This window comes from Equus quagga, chromosome 1, assembly GCF_021613505.1.
Source record: "Equus quagga isolate Etosha38 chromosome 1, UCLA_HA_Equagga_1.0, whole genome shotgun sequence".
Classification (NCBI taxonomy): Eukaryota; Metazoa; Chordata; class Mammalia; order Perissodactyla; family Equidae; genus Equus; species Equus quagga.
The window spans coordinates 83,947,176-83,969,461 of record NC_060267.1 but is presented as its reverse complement, the minus strand read 5'-3'; the positions used below and the strand labels follow the sequence as shown (position 1 = coordinate 83,969,461).

The 22,286-nt window shown below is 36.5% G+C and overlaps 1 protein-coding gene across 1 annotated transcript; it reads right to left on the bottom strand.

The window, feature by feature from the left end:
• Positions 1–9,447: 9,447 nt before the first annotated feature.
• LOC124246193 (olfactory receptor 1J4-like) lies at positions 9,448–10,456 on the bottom strand. The gene has a single exon (XM_046674187.1). It carries the CDS (start codon positions 10,384–10,386, stop codon positions 9,448–9,450), a length of 939 nt encoding a protein of 312 aa, XP_046530143.1. The 5' UTR covers positions 10,387–10,456.
• Between the last annotated feature and the right edge of the window lie 11,830 nt (positions 10,457–22,286).

Here is a 22,286-nt window from a genome sequence, read left to right as displayed (position 1 = left end):
CACACCCAAAAGTAGCCAACAAGACTTCATTGCACAGAAGCAAGAATATGTTTACTGTTTCATTCAACCATTATTTATTAAACATTGGTACTGAACATGGGCTTCTTTTTAGGACTGAGTATGCAGCAGTGAACAGAAAGGCAAGGTCCCTGCCCTCTGTGAATGTAGAACTTGATGAGAATAAAGGGATAATTCACTACACCAACACAGAGTCAAATCATAATAATTTACTCTGGCAGAAATCATAGATGAGCCTCAGCAAACTGGTATTTGTTTGTTCTGCCTTAAAGTAACATGAGACTTGTTGTAGCATTGTCACATTTCTCCTGTGAATCTAGCCAGGTCCCTTTCACCTAAATTCAAGTCACTCTAGCTGCTTGATCTCAGAATAGTTTCCAAAACAAAATAATTGTCCACTAACTATGTTTCATAAGAATGGTGAGCATTTTGGTGACCATTTGGGTACTAGGGTAAGAACTTTATCTACATTTCCTAATTAAATCAACACATCAGAATTTAAAAGTTCAGAGCTGCACTAAGCATTTGTGGTTTATTTGCCCATTCTATAGCTAAAATCTTTTAATAAATAGAAATGTAAATGGTATCAATTCCATGGGCCCTCAACAGTACAGCAGGAGATAAAGATCACACACACACAGACACACAAAATAATGTATTTCTGTATATCTTTAATATACATGATATATAATGTACATAATATTTAATACATATAACTTGGTTTTTATATTACCATTTTCTGTAAATTAAAAATTTTAAAGTATTAGCTATTTCATGTGGTTCTGTCTAATGCCAGTGTGGTCACAGCCCATACTCTTAACCACTACACCTCCTTTCTTAACCTCCTTTCATTGGCAGGGGAGCAAATCACCCTCTATTATTTTAGAGATACAAGGAAGCCTAAGTTGTCACCAATTTCCTTAGTCCTCTGCTTAGATAATTTCATTCCTTAATATTTAGAAACTTTCCAACTGACTAAAAATTCACATAATAAGCTATATTTAAACAGTAAATATTTACTGAGGGCATGTCAGGTTCACAAGACACGTGTAATTCTTTCCATTTTATAGATGTGGAAACTGAGGCCAAGTAGTTAAGTAACTTTCCCAAGATCTCTCTGCTACTCGGTGGTGATTCTGTAGTCTAAGTTCGTACAGCATGATGCCTGGAGTTCTTTTTGCCTGCAATATTTAGTGAAAGTAAAAGGTTACAAAACTCTGAGTAACTAAGTCATACTCAGCAATGTGCAAATGATAGCAGATCCCTTTCAGGAAACAGAGAGTCTCTTGGGTTTCAGGTATCTCAACCAGTGGTGCCCCAGAAGGAGGGCACTTAAGGAAATATTTGAGGTCATGGATGCTAATCAGATGCCCACAAACACACGTGCACACTCAGCCATAGACTCGCTACAACAAACAGCACAGACACTACCATTACGGAGAGGTGTGCTTTGGATCCTTCTGACCCACACCCTTCCTGGAAGAAGGCAGTTAGCATAGGGCTGTTAAGCCTATTTGCACAGGTACAGTCACTAAACCACCAACAACCCATGCACGTGCTAACATACACATGGCAACATAAACACAGACAAAAACAAGCAACACATTCCTGTCACCAGCAAACACTGCTTCTACATACACTAGTACACAATGCTGAGCAGAGATTGAGCCCTTTCTGATCTGGGTTCATCGATAAGATTGGGCATCTTTTTCTCCAGCAGCAGAAACAAGAATCTCACACCCAATGCTGATTGCTCATTCACTCAGCTGTGATGTAAGTATTTAAGATCGCAGGCATAAATCAGGGGTCCCTAATAACACATTGGGAGGCTGATAACTTGGTCTACAGGCACTAAAACAGAGCCCAGATTGGGTCTAACTCAAGTAAACAATCAGGTGAGTTAGATACATAATACACACACACGTGCAACTATCAAACAACATGCACACAAGCATACACACACACACACCCATGCACAAACACACACCCATGAATACAAAGGCGCACAAATGCACAAGCACACTGGAAGATCCACTGCTTAGTGCAGATTTCCAGCTCCCTCTGACCTACTTGTCCTTAATGAGTTCCGACAACTTCTGCTCCAGACTGTTGCCCAAATCCTCAGCTTCTTTTAAGGAATTCAGTATCTAGATAAATAGAAGAAATATATATGGCCTCGGCACTTTCATATTCCTTAGCCAGCTCCAGAGAAATGAGTCAGAAGATAACATTTTAATTACCAGTGAGAGGACTGAAACAAAGTGCCCATGGTTCTGGCTAATTTCTAATTGTCCGTTAGGATGCTCTGTGTCCAGGAGCCAGAGGGACTGAAGTCCCAGGGGATGGTGTCCCTGATGCAAATGATGACCTGGGCTCCTTTCTTCTTGGATATAGTTCCGTCTGGCACAAAGAATTTTTTTTCTTTTTACTTTGAAATTATTTCAGACTTAAAGTTGTAAAATGATACAAAGAATTTGCACATGCAGTTCACCCCGATTTCTCCAATGGTTAATATTTTATTTTTAACTTATATGTGTGGGTTATTACAGGCTTAGATTTTCAACATATCTACCACAGTGCATATTATCAGAAGGCATATAATATCAATTCTTCCAATTGCTAGTGATTTTGTCCTTGATCAATTGGTTAAGGTAATGTCTGTCGGGTTCTCTACTGTAAAGTTACCGCGTTCCTTTCTAGTTAATAATTATCATTTTTGTAGATATTTTGAGATTATATAACCATAACTTTTTTATTTTAAAAATTTTACTCACTATATTTAACATCCATTGATGATTCATATATGAAAAAATTATTACAAATGTGGTGGCCCAATGGTCATTTTCCAATTCTATAATTTATTCCACATTTGTCAGTTGTGCTGTTCTACAAGAGGGAGCTTTCCATCAGAACTGCTCATTTGTTTTTTCTTTGAATTATGTATATCATTATGAACTCCTGTGTTCTTATTTATTTGAGTCATAATCTATTTCTTGTATTATTCATTTTGAAGCTCAAATTATTCCAAATTTGGCAAATGGGAGCTGGCCTTGTGTTCCCATGATTCATTCTGCACATCATACTTTCAGGCTCAGCAAAATTTTCTATGATAATATTATTATGTCCTGGCCCTGGTGGTAAATCAGCCATTTTTCTGTATAATATTAGTTCCTTTAAGAGGAGAATAGTAAGGAGCAAATTCGGCATTAGGTGTGTTCATTGCTTTCAAAGCTTCTAAATGATCTCAAAGGACGCAGCTAGGAAATATATATAAAAGAAATACAGAAAGTAGAAACTAGAAACTAATAACGTAAAGAAATTGTTACCATGGGAAGTGGGTCAGAAGTGGGACAGAAAGAATGGGTGATGGGAACAGTATAGATGTTGATATATAATACATAAATTTCAATCTATTTATACATTTAAAAAACAATGACCTCAAGCTGATATCTCAAATTCTAGTTTGACACCATAGGTATTTTTTTAGCCTCTCCTTTTTCATGTATATGGTACTTTTCCCCTGACAAGAAAATTCTTATATATTAAAGTATATGGGAAAGCCATTCAGTTTTGAACTTGACTTAGCCTGAATTTTATTTGAACCAAGGAAGCCTGACTTAAGGTCTACCTGACATACATTGTATATCTGCTTTAATAATTACCCTAAAGTAAATAATGTACTCATTGAATTAATGCCTCTCTTCCTATGATACCAGGGTCATGTTGACCCACTGTGTACGTGATAATCTGTCTATGTATGAAAATCTCCTTGAACTCTTGAAAGAATGTATCCTTGTCATGCTTTATGTATATATCTTTGTTTTGAAATGGTATATAACTGTGCTGAAAATTGCTCTTCTCTGGGGTAATTTCTTCCTTTGTGAACGTTTTAACTCCCAAGCTATATTCCTTAGTTTGTTCAAATATAACTCTCTTATTTTCTTTAAAATAGAATGATTGTTGATTGTTAGCATTGACATTTCTTAGTTGAGCCAGGTAGGAGTTCAGAGAAACCCACCTAAGACCACGTGGAGCCTACTTTAAGTTAGAGTACCAGCCCAGTTCCATTGTGCCCCTTCAACTTCACTGCACTATTTAGAGGTTTTGCTGAGTTTTTCTGAAATCCAGGCTTCCTTATTTAAGTTGACAGTCCCGACTTTTATTCAAGCTGTTTCAGGTCTTCGGACTTAACATCTTAAGGGTGTACCGGTACGTTTCCTAGGTAAAGGGAATGTAGGGGGAAATTTGGAGTGAACTGGGTTGGCTGACCTTTAAATTTTGCTTTAATAATTATAAAAAATTTATGCTTACAAAGTCTGAACAAATTGTTTGAAAGCAAAATGAGAGGCTGTCCTAGTTTAGCTCTTAAAGACAAAGGATATTTGCTCCTTGCAGCCACAAGGCACTCTCAGATGACTGAGAATCTAGTAGAAGCATCTGCAAACAATGCTCGTGATGTGCATCAGTCTCATAGGGAACTCCATCGTGATTGTTTACATCAAATAATTAACTGATGGCTCATCTAAGGAAACGTACATGGATTCATCATCCAGTGCTCTGAGCTCTCATGGTTATTTTGGATGGCTGGCAGGAGAAACTCAGGCATATAAGACTGTTCACAACCTTTTAGGAAGTGACACTCACAAGCAGCACAGTTTTGACCCACTACACTTCCCTTAGGAATTGTTCATATTTTACATTAAGATGAAACTAAAAGAAAATGGGAAACCACACTTAAAGCTGACCAGCTTCCAGATGGGCAGCTACCCACTGGATCTCTGGCTAATTTATGTAAGGTACGTACAGAGCCTTTACTTGCAAGTACTTAACAAAATGAGAAAAATTGACAAAAGATAATTTAAATCTTAGATGGTCAAAATGGGGAACACCAATTCTAAGTCCTCTTTGGGAGAAATGCCTACTTTCAAGCTATTGGATATGTGTTTAAGAAATATGAAGAGGATAGCTGTAAGTGGATGAATCTTTGGATCAAGAAAACCAGGGGTAATTTAAAATTATAGTGGCCAATATGGGGCTCTTTTAGGGTTCCCAAATTTGTCTTTTGTGCACTAGATTTGAGAACCCTGGAACAGATTAAATGCAAACTGTAATCTCTAAAGAGTCAAGCATGCCACCTTCTGGCACACTAACTCAGAAACTAATGGTTCCAGAAGCTTTAAATATTTACAAATAACACCAAAATTATATTAAGCGTGCTTTGTGTCCTGAGAGCTTGGCTTGGTAACCAACAGGTTGGGGGCCTCAAAATATCATTGGACAGAAATGCGAACGGCAGTCCATTTGCTTTCAGATATGATTGGACACAAATGTGTGTTGATTCCATTAGTGACTAGGATCCTACCAAACTTCCATTGGACTCAGGGGAATTACATTGGCCATTAGAAGGAACAGTCCAATTATATAAGATCATGTAAGAAGTGCACCTAAAACCAAAGGCTTCAAAATTCCAAAATAGCCTTATTGACAGTTTCCTGGCAAAAAAAAATAATAAAAAATTAAGATATAAAAGGTAACTAAAAGAAAGGACTATGCAAAAGTCTGTTAAGTTAATGACTTAACAAACACCCCCATAGCTACCTGTAAAATAAGGTCCCATATGAGTCCCTAACAGAGTTGATGAGATGCTGAGAGATTTTTCTGAGAAACTGCTACATTATTGCCTTAAATAGTCAAGGAAAAACTAAAGTTAAAAAATTAATGGAGTTGTTTAATACCACCAGAAATATTTACTGTTTGTCCTGGCTGAAAACTGACAAGATACTTGAAATGGTTTAGCAACTTACTCTTTTTATAGGCTAAGTTAAAATAAAACTGTGTCCCCAGAGAGAAAGAAGCAAATTAAAGACAATGTAGTTTGGCAATTAGATCAATCTCTTATGTCATTTAACTTACAAGACAATTTCTGAGGAATTGATAGCAACTGTATTCATCTTACGAATCTTTGCAAAACTGGTAATGCAGCTGTAGAGGCACTTCAGACACCATCCATTCCCTTTCACCAACCCCAACTCTCTACTCACATTTATCTCAAAAAGCTTCTAACCTCTCTGTGAACTGTTATCTAGACTATCACTGATTTCTAAGGAGATAACCTAAATTTATTCCATCTGCCAGAAACACAATTTGGATCCAACTATTCTTTTATAAATTAGGGAGTTTTGTATGGTACCTGATTCATAGCAAAAATTTAACAAAAGCTATTTAAGATCTCTGCTTGTGTCTATATACCTATGTATGTCTATATATGTGTGCCATAAACACATGTGAATTTTTCAACCTCTGATGATATAGTTTCTAAAAGAGCTCTATTTAATTGGCTTAGAGTAGTGCTTATGTAAATTATTTCTAAATGCAATAGAAACTAATGCAAAGGTTTTTCAAGTTAACATGATATAAAATAATATATGGTAAGTGAAAGCTTATTTAAGTTGCTTGTTTTGGTTGAAATAAACATATCTTCAGAGTTATCAGCATTGGATAAAATGCATATATGCAGTCTTCATGCTACACATATTAGTCAAATAAGCTCATGTTATGTCTGTTACAAAATTTGTTAGCAAAAATAACTTAAACTGATAGATTATTTTGTTATATGTGTCATGAAGTTTTTGTAGGCAATCTAAACATAACTATTGAGAACAAATAAACTAAATAGATGTGAGGAAGATAAAAGGTTTTATGTAAAACTTTAAAAAATAATTGTATGTTATGGTACATGTACTTAAAAATGGCTTCAAAATCTTTCGCTAACTTGAAAATTTAGACTATTGCTAAATTAAGTTAAATGGTAGAAATTTATTAGGTAAATAGGTCATTTCCACATATGATAAAAATATTAGACATTAATTACTGAATATAGATTTATCTATCTTTGGCTTCTTATTACAGAGAAACTAAAAAAAATGACGTTTTTGTTAATAAACAAGTTTTGTGGCATGCTGAAAAATTTTCCATGAGAAATCACATATTTCAAGACAGTATATATAACTCTGCCAATCCATAGAAAGTTCAAGTAAAGAATAAGGGAAATATCTCTGAATACAAGGAGAGGAAGATGCATGTTTTCAGTCAAGAAGATATGAGGAGTGGAGATATCTTTGTTTGTTTATTTTGTTAAGAAAGTAAATGTCCAAATTACTAGGATGGAGGGAAGGCATGGAACAAATTCTGAATGTAAAAAGGAAAGTTTAAGAATATTTGTGGAATATAAATTCCAAGGAAAGAATTTTCTGCATGGTCAGGATGGCAAAGATTGAAATAAACTTAATTAAGTAAATGAGTTTCAATATAAAAAGTAAGCTGGTGCAAAAATTAGAATTTTGTTTTCTTTCTCTTAAAGGGGTAATTTCTTAGACTTTTAGGCTGCCCTTGATAAAGATATTACGGGACTTTTTTCTCTTTACCTTTGAGTAGTCTACGAAAAAAGGAGGGCTTTCATGTTTCATTAAAATAAATGTCCTCTATTGTGTTTATCAGGTCCTCAGTTTGTCTCAAATAAAACTCTTCTTCTTTTTTTTTAATATAGAGTCGTTATTGAATATTTACATCAACATCTCGATAGTGAGCAGTCATTCTCTTTTCTACAATGTGTTTACTTATTTGCTGAATCTTTGAATATATGTTAAGTAATTTCAGAATCTTGAAATCATACCACTGTTAATGACAAACTAACTGCAATTCAAAAACTTTGTTTATAGTTTTTCTTTACTGTGGGAGTAGATAGACAAAATTCTGTATTCAATAGTTTCTTAAGTTACCTATGTTCTCTTCACCTTTTGTCTAATTATGGTAGTAATTTGAAATATAGTTAGATTCATTTGTGTGTTTTTTGTTCTTTTTTTATTCGTCATCTTCTATTTATTTTTAGTAGGTAAAAGATAATACAGTCAAAACTCTGCTAATAAATATACTCATTTCTCCATCTTTTCCACCCCATTCCCACCTACCTACTATACTTAAGCAATCTCATTAGTTTGTGATTCATTCTTCTTGAGTTTCTTTTCACTCAAAAGGGAAGATATATGTCTATTTTATTCCCCTTCACTTTGTTACAAAAATTAGCATATTATACATAGTCTTTTTACAAGTTGTTTTTTTTTCCATTTAACAATATATCTTAGAAATGCCTCTGTATTGAACATAGACATCTTTGCCATTATTTTTTCACAGCTGCAAAGTACTCAATGGCCTTGAAGTTCCATAGTGTTTGTTTTTGTAGTCCTAGAATGAGATTGTGATGATGAATGTACTATGAACCACTGCACTGAATACCTCAAATGGTTAAAATTGTAAACTCATGTTATGTATATTATACTACAAGGAAAATATTTTAAAGAGAAAGTAAGAAGTAATCTCAACATAAAGCATAGAAGAGAATTATAAAATAATAATAATGTCTGATTAATAAGTTAGAAGGGGAATGCAATAACAAAATATATTCTTAAATAATAAAAAGGGAGAAAGAGAAGAGAAAAGAAATATGAAACAGAGGTCTCAAACAGAAAAGATAAAGTAATATGGAAAATATAAATTAAAATATATCATGATGACATTAGATGTTAACAGAACAAATTCTCCAGAAATATAATGATTGATGATTTGCATAAAAAGAGAAAAATATAACTTTACACTGTTAACAGCGGACACCTCACAGGTATAAGGATATAGAAAAGCTTAAAATAAAATAATGGAAAAGAAGGCTGTGAAAAGACTAACCAAAAGAAAGCAGGTATATCTATATGAATATCAGGAAAAGTAGATGAGTTTATAAGGTAGAAGCCATTGCAGAGATAAAGAAGAATATCTCTTAATTATAAATGAAGTGGTGTGCTATTAAATGCATAAAAAATTATTCTCTCTTTTTTAGAAAGTCTTGAATTGTAGTGTTTTCTAATTTCCATAGAGTCATTGTTCCCATTATGACTGATTTCAATCTCCCAACATGATGTCACTGTTTTTGGAGTCACAAAGAAATGCGGACAATCAGCTTGAAACCAATGTGAGCCAACTTCATCACATTACTAAGTAAAAGAATCAGTCCACCAGGAACAGATTGAAATTCTAATTCTGTGTCTCTTCAAGAACATGGCATAAAGAATATAAAACAAAAAGTGGTATATTTAAAAGGAGAAAAACACAAATCCACAATTATAATTGTGTTCATTGTTTTGCATAAGATTTTGTACATATCTTATAAGAGATGATGAATAAGCAGAAAAATTTAATTAGGAATAAAGAATATTTAGCAATCCAAATAGCAAACTTGACCCAGTTAACGTGTTAACAGCAATCAGCATGACAGCAGAATGCATATTCTTTTAAAGCTATATAGAGTTGTCAACCATACAATATTTTTAGTAAGATATATTTCACTGTACTCATGACTTCAATAAGAGGATTTAGTGATTGTCACTTAAAGAAGTTAGCCCTATTGATAAATATTTCTAGGGCCTGTTTTATATCTCTGTTCCTCAGGCTATAGATAAAGGGGTTCAGCATGGGGGTAACTACCACATACATGACTGAAGCAATTATGTCCTTGTCATTGGACCCCCATGATGAGGAGAAAAAGTAAACACCTGCAAGTGTCCCATAGTATAAAGACACCACAAAGAGATGGGAGCCACAGGTAGAAAAAACTTTAAAGAATCTCTTGATGGATGGGACCCTCAAGACGGTGGAGCCTATCCGGATGTATGACCCCAAGATGCTACTCAAAGGCAAAAAGAAAAGCATTCCTCCTTCAGTGAAGATGACCAGCTCATTGAGGGAGATGTCTGAGCAGCTCATCTTCAGGAGCACAGTGAGGTCACAGTAGAAATTTGGGATGGTATTGTCAGCACAAAAGGACAGTCGGACCAAGAGAAGGGTGTGCAACAGAGCATGTGCACAACAGAATAACCAGGATCCAGCTACTAAGGAGACATACAGCCCCTGACTCATAACAGTTGTGTAGTGGAGTGGCTGACAGATGGCCACATACCTGTCATATGCCATCACTGCAAGAAGGAAATTGTCAAGACAAGCAAAAACTAAGAAAAAACACATCTGAGATATGCACCCCACATAGGAGATGGATTGTTGCTGAGTCTGCATGTTCATGAGCATCTTTGGAACCACGACAGATGAAAGGGAAATGTCAGAGAAGGCCAAGTGGCTGAGGAAGAAGTACATGGGAGTGTGGAGGCGAGAGTCCAGCCTGATGAGCAAGATGATGAGCAGATTCCCCAGCACTGTGGTCAGGTGCATTCCCAAGAACAAGGTGAAGCACAAGCCCTGATACTCCAGTGAGAAGGGGAGCCCAAGGAGGAGGAACTCAGACACGCTGCTCTTGTTCTCAGGCCTCATAGTGCCCTTCTGTATGCTGTGGATGAAGGATGTTTGGGAATATCAGGGATTTAGAAAATATTATCAGGTCCATCACATCTCATACTGTAATTCTATGGGAAAACAATGAATTTTTAAATAGACTCATTAATTTCTCATACTTGTGGATGTGTGCATCTTCATGCTATCCCAGTCTGACTCCTGTAAACCATCACATCCAACAGTAGGCTATGAGACCACATTGTACAGAAGCAAGAGAGTGTTCATGATTTTATTCAACCATTATTTATTGAACATGAACTCCTACTAAGGACTAAAATTTCAGCAGTGAACAAGAAAGACAGAGTTCTTTCCCTCTGTGAGTGTAGAACTTGATGAGCATAGAGGGATAATTCACTACACCAAAACAGAGCCAAATCATAATAATTCACTGTGGCAGAAATAGATGAGCCTCAGCAAACTGGTATCAGTTGTTTCTGCCTTAAAGTAACGTGAGACCCCAGGGCTGAGGCAGTGTCGTTGGAGTGTTATCACACTCATCTTATGAATCTGACCAGGTCCCATTGACCTATGGCAGTAAATTCATGGTCACTCGAGAAGTGGGTGGTCATTTAAAGCCACTTGATGCTGGAATACCTCTGAAACCAGAATAGTCCACAAGCTATCTTTTGTAAGAATGGTGAATGTTTTGGTGAACACTTGGAACTAGGCTAAGAACTTTACCTATAACTCCTAATTAAATCCACACATCAGCCTTACATTCTCAGATTAAAAAAAAATAAAAAGTCCTCCCAGCTGCACTAAGAATGAATGTTTTTTCACCTATTTTAGCTCTTTGAAAATAGAAACAGAAATGACATAAATCATATATATATATGTGTGTATATAACATTGTCATTTTCTGTAGGCTAAAAAGGATAACATATTGACTACTTTGTGCAGTTCTAGCTAATATGTTTGTGTGATCAGATCCCACGCTCTCAACCATTACATATGGAAACTTCTGGTATTTTTGGTTAGGAGTGCCAGACACCCTGTGTTGATTTACAGCTTCCGTGAAGCCAAAATAGTTGAAGATCTTCATTCCCTGCCTAGCTATTTCCTTTCATTTATATTGATCTATTTTCCACTTGACAAAAGATTCTCACATTGATTGTCATTTAAGTTTACTTCCTTCCATTATATAGATTAAAAACTGAGACCAAGAAGTTAAGTGATTTTCCCAAATTCTCATTGCCATTTGGTGGGGGTTCTGCACTCTAACTTCATGCATCATGATGCTAATTTGTCTTTGCCTGGGATATTAAGTGGAGTTAAAACACTCTGAGTGACTCAGTTACTGTCAGGTATATGAAAATCATAGCAGATCCATTTCAGAAACAGAGAGTTTGGAGCTTTGGTTATCTCAGTCAACAGTGCTCCAGAAGAAGATACTGAAGGAAATATTTGAGTCATTTGGGGAAATAAGCCCCAAAATCACATAAAAATCACACATACACACACACAAACACACTGCTGATGGGGGATTCAAGTCACCCATGACCTGTTCTCATCCTAAGGGAAGGATATCTGATGTGTATTTCAGTTACCAACACGCATATACATACATACCAGTCATAAATAACTCAGTCATACATACAAGTCATAAAGAAAGCAAGACACACAACACAAAATTTTGTACCATTCACCCACAAACACACTCTTAATGCACATCAACACACCTGACACATGACACACCTGGTCACTTGACACATATTCAACTCACAACCTATACATAACTCATCACTATACACACATATCACCAAAAACACACAAGACCACACACAACACAAAAATCTCACAGGAAACACACATTCATACGCAGCCACACACCACAACAAGCAGCACACACACTCCCATTACTAAGAAGCATGCTTCAGGTCCTTCTGACTACATGCTTCCCCGGGAAGGGGGTCAGCATGGGGCAGTGAAGCCTATCAAAAAGGCACATCATTAAACCATCACCAACTCACGCACGTAGTAACATACACATGGTAACATATACATAGAGAAAAGAAACAAGACACATATGAGTGTGCCATCCACAAACAGAGGTTGCACATACACTAACACACACTTCTGAGCAGAGATTTCAGCTCTTTCTAACCTGGGTTTTTTGATGAGGTAAGGCATCTTCTTCTCCAGGAGCGGAGACAACAATCTCATTTCTAATCCTGAGCTCTCCTCTGCTCAGCCATGATTCCTGCCCAGGGTGGGAAATGTTGCATAATATCAACAGAAGACAAATATTTAAGATCACAGGCATGAATCAGGAGTCCCTAACTCACATGTTAGGAGGTTGATAACTTGGCCTACACGCACTAAAACAGAGCCCATATTGAGTCTAACTCAGGTAAAGAAACAGGCTGTGAGTCAGATTCATAGCACATATCCATGTGTGTAACACTCAAACGAGAGGAAAACAAGTGCACACACACACACACACCCATGAACACAGAGATACTCGGACACAAACCCACAAGCACACACCAGGTCCATCCCAAGTTCAGATTTACAGCTTCCTCTGATCTGTGCTCATTGTTGGTGACCTCGGAATCATTCTTCCCCAGATTGTTGCCCAAATCCTCAGCTTCTCTTCAGGAGAGTCAGTAACCAGACAGATAGAAGACATATCTGTGGCCTTAGAACTTCTACAGATTTTCAAGTTCCTTAACCAACTCTAGAGCAATGAGCAAAAAGATAATGTTTTAATTACCAGAAAGAGGACAGAAACAATGGTCCCAGGCTTCTGGGTCATGGAGGAGTCACATTAGGCTAATTAGCCAAGTTCTTGCTGCCCTTTGGGGAGCTTCATGTCCAGGACACGGGGGACTGGAGTCTGAGGGGATGGAGTCTCTGATGCTATGTATACCCTTTTCATTGGCATGATTCCAGCTTGGATGAAGGATTTTTTTTAAAGAGATGTAATAATGGCTTATTTACAAAGGTCTTAGCCAGTTTAAGGGAAACTACTAAGGGATAGTGAGGTACCCAGGGCCAGCAGCAATGCGAAACAGGTGCAAGGGAAGGAAGTGGTTTTGAGAACCTGGTGAGACATGTAAGGGTTGGAGAGGACCTCTGGACATGAACTTCAGACAGAGACTGTCAACCCATGGTGCTGTAGGGAGGAAAACAGGAGAATAAATGCCCCAACCTCTCTCTTCTTCTGCCTTTCAACCTCTTGCTTGTGTTTCCGTTGGCCAAATCCAAAGAACCAGGGAGCCCAGTTGGTGCAGTCCATAAAGATCAGACTCTGGGAGATAACAGCCTAGAGAAGGCTGGAGAATGGACTGGAGGGGCAAATGAGACTATCTAGCGCTCATTGGTATAGATAACATTTTCTAGTGACACATTTGTGAGCCAATTTGTGGATGGCAAATACGCCGATACATTTTGTTCTACAGACATGCTCCTTTTCTTGGTGTCAATTTGCCTCTACAGTTTCATTATAGAGACTATAACTCTTAAAGATCAGGGCTAAGATTTTATAGAATTACTTTCCTGTGCCTTGCCCATGGCTCAGCAGTTCATATTCTGTCTCTGACAGGGGCTACAAGGAGAATATTTTGGAAGATCCCAATTGTCTGCCTGATGCCAATTTTAAATTTAGAGAAAGATATGTAGGATATTCTATTCTCTCTTATTGAGTAATTATGGACAAAGGATTTTTTTAACTTTTTATTTTGAAATCATTTAAGACTTATAGAAAAGTAAAAAATTATACCAAAAAAATCTCATATACATTTCATCCAGATCCCCCTAAAATGAACATTTAAGCATGTTTCCCTTATTATTATGTAGGTAGGCATCTATCTCAGATTCAGCCATAGATTTTTGGCAGGTACACCACAGTGCACCTTATCAGAAGGCAGCTGATACCAATTTTTCCAATTACTTGGGGTTTTAATCTTGGTCAATTAATTAAGGTGGTGCCTACCAGCTTTCTCTACTATAAAGGTACTATTTTTATTTTTGAAACTAATAAAGATAGCTTGTGAAGATATTTTGCAGTTATATATACACACCATTCCTCTTTAAAATTTCAACCACTATATATAACATCACACTTAATAAGAATCAAGTGATTCTTGCCTGAAACAATCATTGTAATTGTGATTGCCAAAAGGTGATTTTTCTCATTCCATCAATCATTCTACATGTAACAGTTCTCTGTAAGAGAGAAATTTCCCTTCTTTACCATTTACTTGTTTTATTAATTTATTTATATCATTATGGTTTCACAGATTCCCTTTTAATATCTGAGTCATAATCCTTTAGGGTTGTGATTCTTTTCGTTAATGATTTTATTGAGGTCAAATAGGTTTATAACATTGTATAAATTTCAGGTGTACATTACTATATTTCAGATTATGTGTTAACTGCATCATGATCACCACCAATAGTCTGATTTCATGCATCACCATACATATGTGCTCCTTTCCCTCTTTTGCCCTGCTCTCCCCCTACCCTCTAGTAACCAAGAATTGGTCCTGTTTTTCTGTGTGTTTGTTTGTCTGTTGTTATTCTTTTTGAAACCCAGTTTATTTAAGATTAAGCATTTGTGGGTCCCTTTGAGCAGGCTCCTGTGTCCCCATAATTTGTTGACCATTTCCTTCCTTGCAGGGTCAGCAAAACTTTCCCAGATCATCTTTCTATTTCCTGGCCCTGGCCCTGGAATCAGGCATTATTTGAAGCAATTTGGGTATTTGTGTTCCTTTTAGGTAAGAATGGTATTTAGAGGGAAAGTTTGTTACGTATTTTCATTGCTTACAAGGCTTCCATGCGTACACATACTTGTGTGTGTGTGTGTGTGTGTGTATGCAGGAGGTATAAACAAGAAACCAAGAAACTAGCAGAAAGGGTTACTCATAGGAAGTGGGTTGGGAATAAGGAAAAAAGAATGGGCAATGAAAATATAGAATAAATATTGATATACAATACATAAATGTCAACTTATTTACGTATGTATTAAAAACTGTGAGTTCAAACTGACATCTCCAATTCCAGTTTGACAACACAGAGTTGTTTCCAGTCTATCCTTTTCCATGTATGTAACACCTTCCCTTGATAATGAAGAGTCATTCCCTTCTTAAACAATATTTTTACTTATTCACAGAATCCTAGAACATGGGGTAAGCAGTTTCAGAATCTTGAACCCATATCACTGTGAATGACAAAGTTACTACATGCAACTCAATATTTTTTATAGTTTTTTTCTTTATTGTGAGGGGATATAGACAAATTATCTTTTCAAGAATTATGTGGGTTATTTTAATTTCTCCTGTCTAATCATGTTATTTTTTTTAATACAGTTAAGTTCATTTATTTTGCTTTTTGTTTGTTTGTTTTTTTTTTTCTGAGGAAGATTCTCCCTGAGCTAAGATTCATTGCCAATCTTCCTCTTTTTGTATGTGAGCCCCCTTCTCAGCATGACCACTGACAGAAAAGTGGTATAGTTCCATACCAGGGAATTGAACACTGGCTGCCAGAGCAGAGCATGCAAACTTAACCATTAGGCCACAGGGCTGGCCCATTTTCTTTTGCTTTCATTCTTTTTGTTTGTTTGTTTTCCATTCATTTGATTTATCTATTTTTGAGCATGTAAAAGATAACCTGGTCAAAATATACAAGCAGGTACACCCATCTCCACATCCTTCCCACACATCCCCATGTAGCCTTTTTAGAAAAACAAACTCATTAGTTTCTGAGTACTTCCTGTGTTCCTTTTTGCTCAAATGAGCAGATCAAGTATATTTTCTTATTTCTCTTTCATTTTTACACAAAAGGTAGCATGTGACAGATACTCTTGGACACATTGCTTTCTTTTGTTAACAGTGTATCCTGGAGATCATTCTATATCAATTCACAGATATTGTTACCTGGTGAATAATAATATAAGAGGTAAAATTATCAAATATAATATATCAATTGCTTTAGAGTATGGACTGGTGTGAAATAATTGACTTTAGTTATTAACATTTTATGGAAGAATATTCTTTAGAAGTTTAGATTCCTAATCTGGAGATTTGAAGGAAATTTACTCAAATAAGACAAGATAAGGGGGGTAAAGAAGGACCAGAGGGCTGGGGATAGTTATTGACAGGTTGGAGAGGCAACCTCAATGTAGCAGAGACTCCTCTGCAATAGGAATGGCCTATTAAGATGTTTCGATCTCTCATGAGAATTCAGGAAAACAGTTGGCATCCTGGTCCAAATACCATGCCCAATGTGGCATAATGACTGGGGTTATAGGAGTTAAAAACAAAAAAAAAAGACTCTGAAATATTTCACACCTTGAGACTTATCCCAATGGACCAGGGCAAGAGCTTGAATTCAAAGGCAGAACACCAATATTTTTGCAGGAAAACTAAATAATAACGTTGGGCTGAGTCTAGGTAATATGTTTACTCAGTAAGGTACAACACACAGAATCTAACACTGAGGGTCTAAAGAAGGTAGTAAAGGAAAACCTCATTTTAAGACAGAAATTGCACTGTGGGAATGTTGCAAGTTATGAGAGAGATGCTGTAGATCAGATTACATCACAGGAACACAAAACCAGGGTATTGAACACAAATAGATTTAACTATGAAGATGACACACAACGGTACATTTTTGGAAAAGGAATAGGAAATGGCTGGTCTGTTTAGGTGTAACCTATTTCATGTTCAGACTGAATTCTAAAAAGGCAGGAAAGGGTGAAAGGTGAGTTTCCTCTGTCGAGGTGTGCGTTTGTGAACAAAGATCGGGGGAAATGAGGTGTGATTGACAAATGTCTAACTCCTGACAACTACTTCAATTCTCTTCAACAAACTGTGCAGTTACAGTAACTCCATACAACTTCTGCTTTCAGAATGTCCTACTGTTTTTAAAGTATGCATAAAATCTTCAGAAGATTGTACTTCTTATTATCCAATTATTATGAATTAATTACTGTCATTAATCTGTTTACATTGGCTAATATTTTCACAACGTTATTTAGTGAGAATTCTGGTTTTGATCCTGATCTTAAAGGGAATATGTCTAATGATTCCCCACTAAGTAAGATACTCTTGTATCTTACATACTTGTATACTGTATAACTACATATATATATATATCATACACTGTATAACTATAGATTTTATTATGAATAATAATATGCAAAGTGTAATAAATATTTTACATGAAATGGATATGATATATATAAATATGTCTTATGTATAATAATATACATAATGTAACATTATAAACTGTAAAAAATATTTATCTATATTATGTATGTCATGTAATATAAGTATCTTATTTAAAGAGGATCTAGCAATTCTTTTTTTCTTGAGTTTTAGCTAATTCTTTTGAGATATTTTCAGCATCTATGGAGAAAGTCATATGATTTTTAACATACAATTTATTAATTTGATGTGTTATATTAGAGGTTTCCTAATATAACTAAGTTCAAATTCCTGGAAATATCCCATTTGATTATAGGTATTATTTTATTATTGTGGTGTTGGATTCTATTTTCTGATATTTTATTGAATGTGTTTGCGAGAAGAATAGTCATAAGTACTTTAAATTTTATTTTCATACTTCTTTCTCATGTTTACGCGTCAATATTATATTTGTTTCATCCATAAAACAAATTAAGATGTTTTCCTTTATTTTCGATGTTCTGGTACAATTCATGCAGCATTAGACTATCAGATCTTTGACCATTAATAGCTTTCCCCATGAAATGATGTGGGTTTGATTCTATTTTATGGAGTAGTTTTGCTTTGTCCAATTATTCTACAGAAATTTTTGTTTAGACTTTCTATATCATAAGGAATCAATTTTGGTAATTTGTTTCCCCCTAGGAAATTATCTAATTCAACTGAGTTTCCAAATTTATTTTCACAGAAGTGTGACGTTAGGATTGTCTAGATAATCCCCTAAGGTATTTTTATTATTGGTATTTTTTAGTTCAGTCAATTTTTTTTTACGTTTACCAATCTTATGAGTATGTCTATAATCCTTCATTTCTTTGTAAATTTTCAAGTTCTTCTAATAATAATTTTCCTTCTGCCTAAAGAATTCCCCTGGTGTTTCTGCTAGTATAGGTCTGCAGGCAATTTTTATTTTTGGTTTTTGATTCTCTGTAAATATCTTTATCTTACTTTCAATTTTGGCGGATATATTTGCCGATGTAGTATTTCAGATTGGCACATATTTTTGTTGTTTTTTTCACTTTACTAATCAAGCCACTTCTGATTTCCTTCAAACTTTTATTGTTGTCATTGTTAAAAAGTCAGCTCTCATTCTTACTAGGGACTATGTGAGAGTGATATTTGTGTATATACAGCCACTTCTCATTCTGGATCCTCACCACTCCCTCAAAATTTGGTTGCATTCGCTCATCAGTTACTCTACTTTCTGAGCATCCTAGGCAAGCCTTGATAACTCAGCACCAAGTTCTACTCATCACTCACAGCTGTGCCCACATGAAAGACCCAAGATGACAGATTTGGAGAGAATAATTACACTAATAAATATTACTCTACCCATTTTAATTATGAGAAATAAAAATACATTATTTAAATGTGGAAAGATACATTACTCATAAATGAAATAGGTGAAATTCTCTATATATCTAACCAGAATCCATCTCTTAACCACACTACATAGAAAGCACTCCCTTCATTAGTTGGAATAAGGAAACATGCCATATGATGTCAGGTACCTTTGTCAGAAAGAGTCACCAATCATATGGATACATCATACAATTTACAAGGGGTTACATGCTTTAACTTCAAATAATAAATATATATTTAGAGACTGTATGGTACATAAGGCAATATTATGGTCTTCATTTCATAGATGTAAAAAAAATACCAGATGAAAGAGATAAATGACCAACTGGCAGTCATTCAACTCTTCGATGTTGAATTCCAGATGTAACGTTTCTTTTGGAGTAAAGTTAGAGGTAAGGTTTACCAACCACATACCCTAGAAGAGGGAATCCAGGCTGACATTCTCACTCAAGTATAGGAACAGGACAGCAAGTCCTCCTCGGGGATCAGAAACTTGTTCAGGGGCACTAGTTATCTCAATTCATGGCCACCAATGAGGACACTAACTGACCCTTATGGGGCGGCCAGCTGCTCACTGACACATGCTGTGTCAGTCCTAACCAAGCAACAAGAGGAAAACAAGAGGGCTGGAACTGATAAAGAATTGAAAATCAGTAGGATAGATTGGAGTATATGAAGAAGCCATTCGCTTTAAAACTAATTCAACCTGAACTTGTTGTTCCAAAAGGGCCTGACATGGCCTGTTGAACATGCATTGTACGTATGCTTTAAATATTTAAGATGTCCCAAAGACAAGAATGATGCCCTTAAAGATAAGGATGTATCTTTCCCTATATCAGCGTTCCCTTAAGGATAAGAATCTCTTCCCAAAAACTAAGGATTAATTACTGACCTGCTGTGCTCACCTTGTGACAACTCACCTACTGTGCCAACAAAGCAATCTCCTGTCTATTGTAAAAGGGACATGCTTATCATATGTGCTGTATGCTCTTTGTTCCAAGACAGCATATAACTGCTCTGTACACCCCACTTCTTTGGTGTCCTTCTTCCCTTGGGAAAGGAAGGCCCAGGATTATAGTCTTCAAACTCGGCTCATAATAAACTCACCCCGATTTTGATTTACAGATTGATAATGGATTATTTGTGTTGACAGAACCAACCAGACATCTTGATTCGGGCAGAACCTTGTGAAGGAGGCTGCTGGGACATAAGCCATGGAAAGGCTGTAATGTGTGACTTTGAAGAGTGAGAGGGATCCTTTGTGGGGAGCCAGTTTCCTCTGACTTCTACCTGTTCTGCCCCAAATGGTGGTGAAATAAGGAACCTCCATGACACAAACAATGGGTTTGGGGAAAGATAATAAAAATGTCTCCTTTTTACTGAGCACCTATTATGTGCCAGACATGGTGCTGAATGGTTTGTATGCATTGCCTCATTTAATCCTCAAAATAGCATTGTGCAGTAGGAATAGTTACCCTCCTTTGCCGGTGAGGTATCTGAACCTCAGAGAGATGAAGTCACTTCCCAAAGTCACAAAAACACATAAGGGCCCAGATTGAGGATTGGTGCCGTGTCAGATGTACTACAGACACTGAGTTCATATCTATTAGTGCATGACACCTGCCCAGTGGTGGAAATGCACCTGAACCTGCCTGCTCAATACAGAAATATAGCCACTTTTGAAAGTTAGTTTAGGAAATATATGAGTCTTCATAGGGACCAACCAGAAGACCCTAAAACACATCCAAGAAATACACACATACACGTGCATTTAAATGACTGACCTGTGATTTCTTGCCACCTGTGCCCTATATCAGCCCTGAGTAAGAGATGGTAAGTGTGTGGTTTATTTATCCACACACTCATATAAATGCAAATAATAAATAATACCACAGATTGGACACACAACACAGAATTAATCCACCACGCACCACACATAAATACAAACACGTGCACAGTACAACACAAACGTAAAACATCCAGCAACATATCTAAATCAAATGTCCATTGTATGAATCTAGACTGAACTATACAAGCACACATACAAACAAAAACACACAAGTCACACACTGCACAAAAATCATACAAGAAACACACCACTACACACACATGCCTCTTCATAGTTGAGCAACACACATGGCCACACATGTACTCACTCATTCCAGGAGGAGATGTTCCAGCCCCCATTGACTTGCACCCAACATAGGCAGAGGTTATCAGTGAGTGAGGCACTTGGGCCCCATTCACTCACAGGAACCACCACATATACACTAACTGGAAATAAAAGAAAATCATCAAATACACGTACAAACACACACACACGACACAGTCTAAACATCTGGACTCACACACAAATATAATCCACAAACAAAACTCAAGATCACAACACACATCCATATCACTGAGGAGAGATTTCAAGCCCTCTCCCTATGCTGGTTATGGGTAAATTCAGGAAGCATCTACTTTAGATTCAGGAGCACATCCATCTCTCTTCAGACTCTATAATCTCATGTATTTAATTATGAGGAGGAAAATGTGGGAGTTACAAAAGTAGAGTGTGGAAAATACCGAAGATTAAAGGATTGATTAGGAGACCCCAAATCACATTCTGAAATGCTCTGCACTTCTTAATACGGGCTTATTTGGTGCTGTGTGCTCTGAGTCAGAGAAGAAAAAAATCAAATTGTGAGTCATTTACATCTCTCTCTCATATGTGCCTATATATAGAGAGAGAGAGATGTATATATCTCACACACGCAGACAAAATTCATGAAGAAAACATGCATATAACCACATCACACAAACAAAAACCACACAGACCCATGTGGAATCCATATGCAACCTCCAGACACAGAGACACATCTTGCCCACCTAGAATTCCCAGCTTACTCTGACCTGTGCCAGTCGTTGGTGAGCTCAGCTGCCTTCTAATGAAATTTCCTGAATTCTCCTCTTCTGTTGAGCACAACAGGAACAAAAACATAAGAGGAAAGCCTCTGTGAGTTCACAACTTCCTGAGCTTTCCATGTCTCTCCTTGAACTTCAGAGCAACAGGCAGAAGGATACCATCTTATAAACCACAGAGAGGACTCAGAAATTCCCTAAGCTCCTGGCTAAGGAAAAAGTCAAAGTAGACTAAATACCTCCCATTCCTATCAGATCTTGAGAGGAGCTTGTGCAAAAGCTGGAGGGACTGACCTGCAGGAGCCACCTGAGAGGGTGCCCATGATATCAGGGTCATCCTGGGCTCCTCCTCTATGCCTGTTCATAGTTCCAGCCAGGAAGCAGGAATGTCTTAGTCATCTTCAAATATTGATGTTGCCAATGCACTGG

Coding starts and splice junctions, on each gene's coding strand:
- LOC124246193 (XM_046674187.1), bottom strand. CDS start 10,386: ATGAGGCCTGAGAACAAGAGCAGCGTGTCTGAGTTCCTCCTCCTTGGG.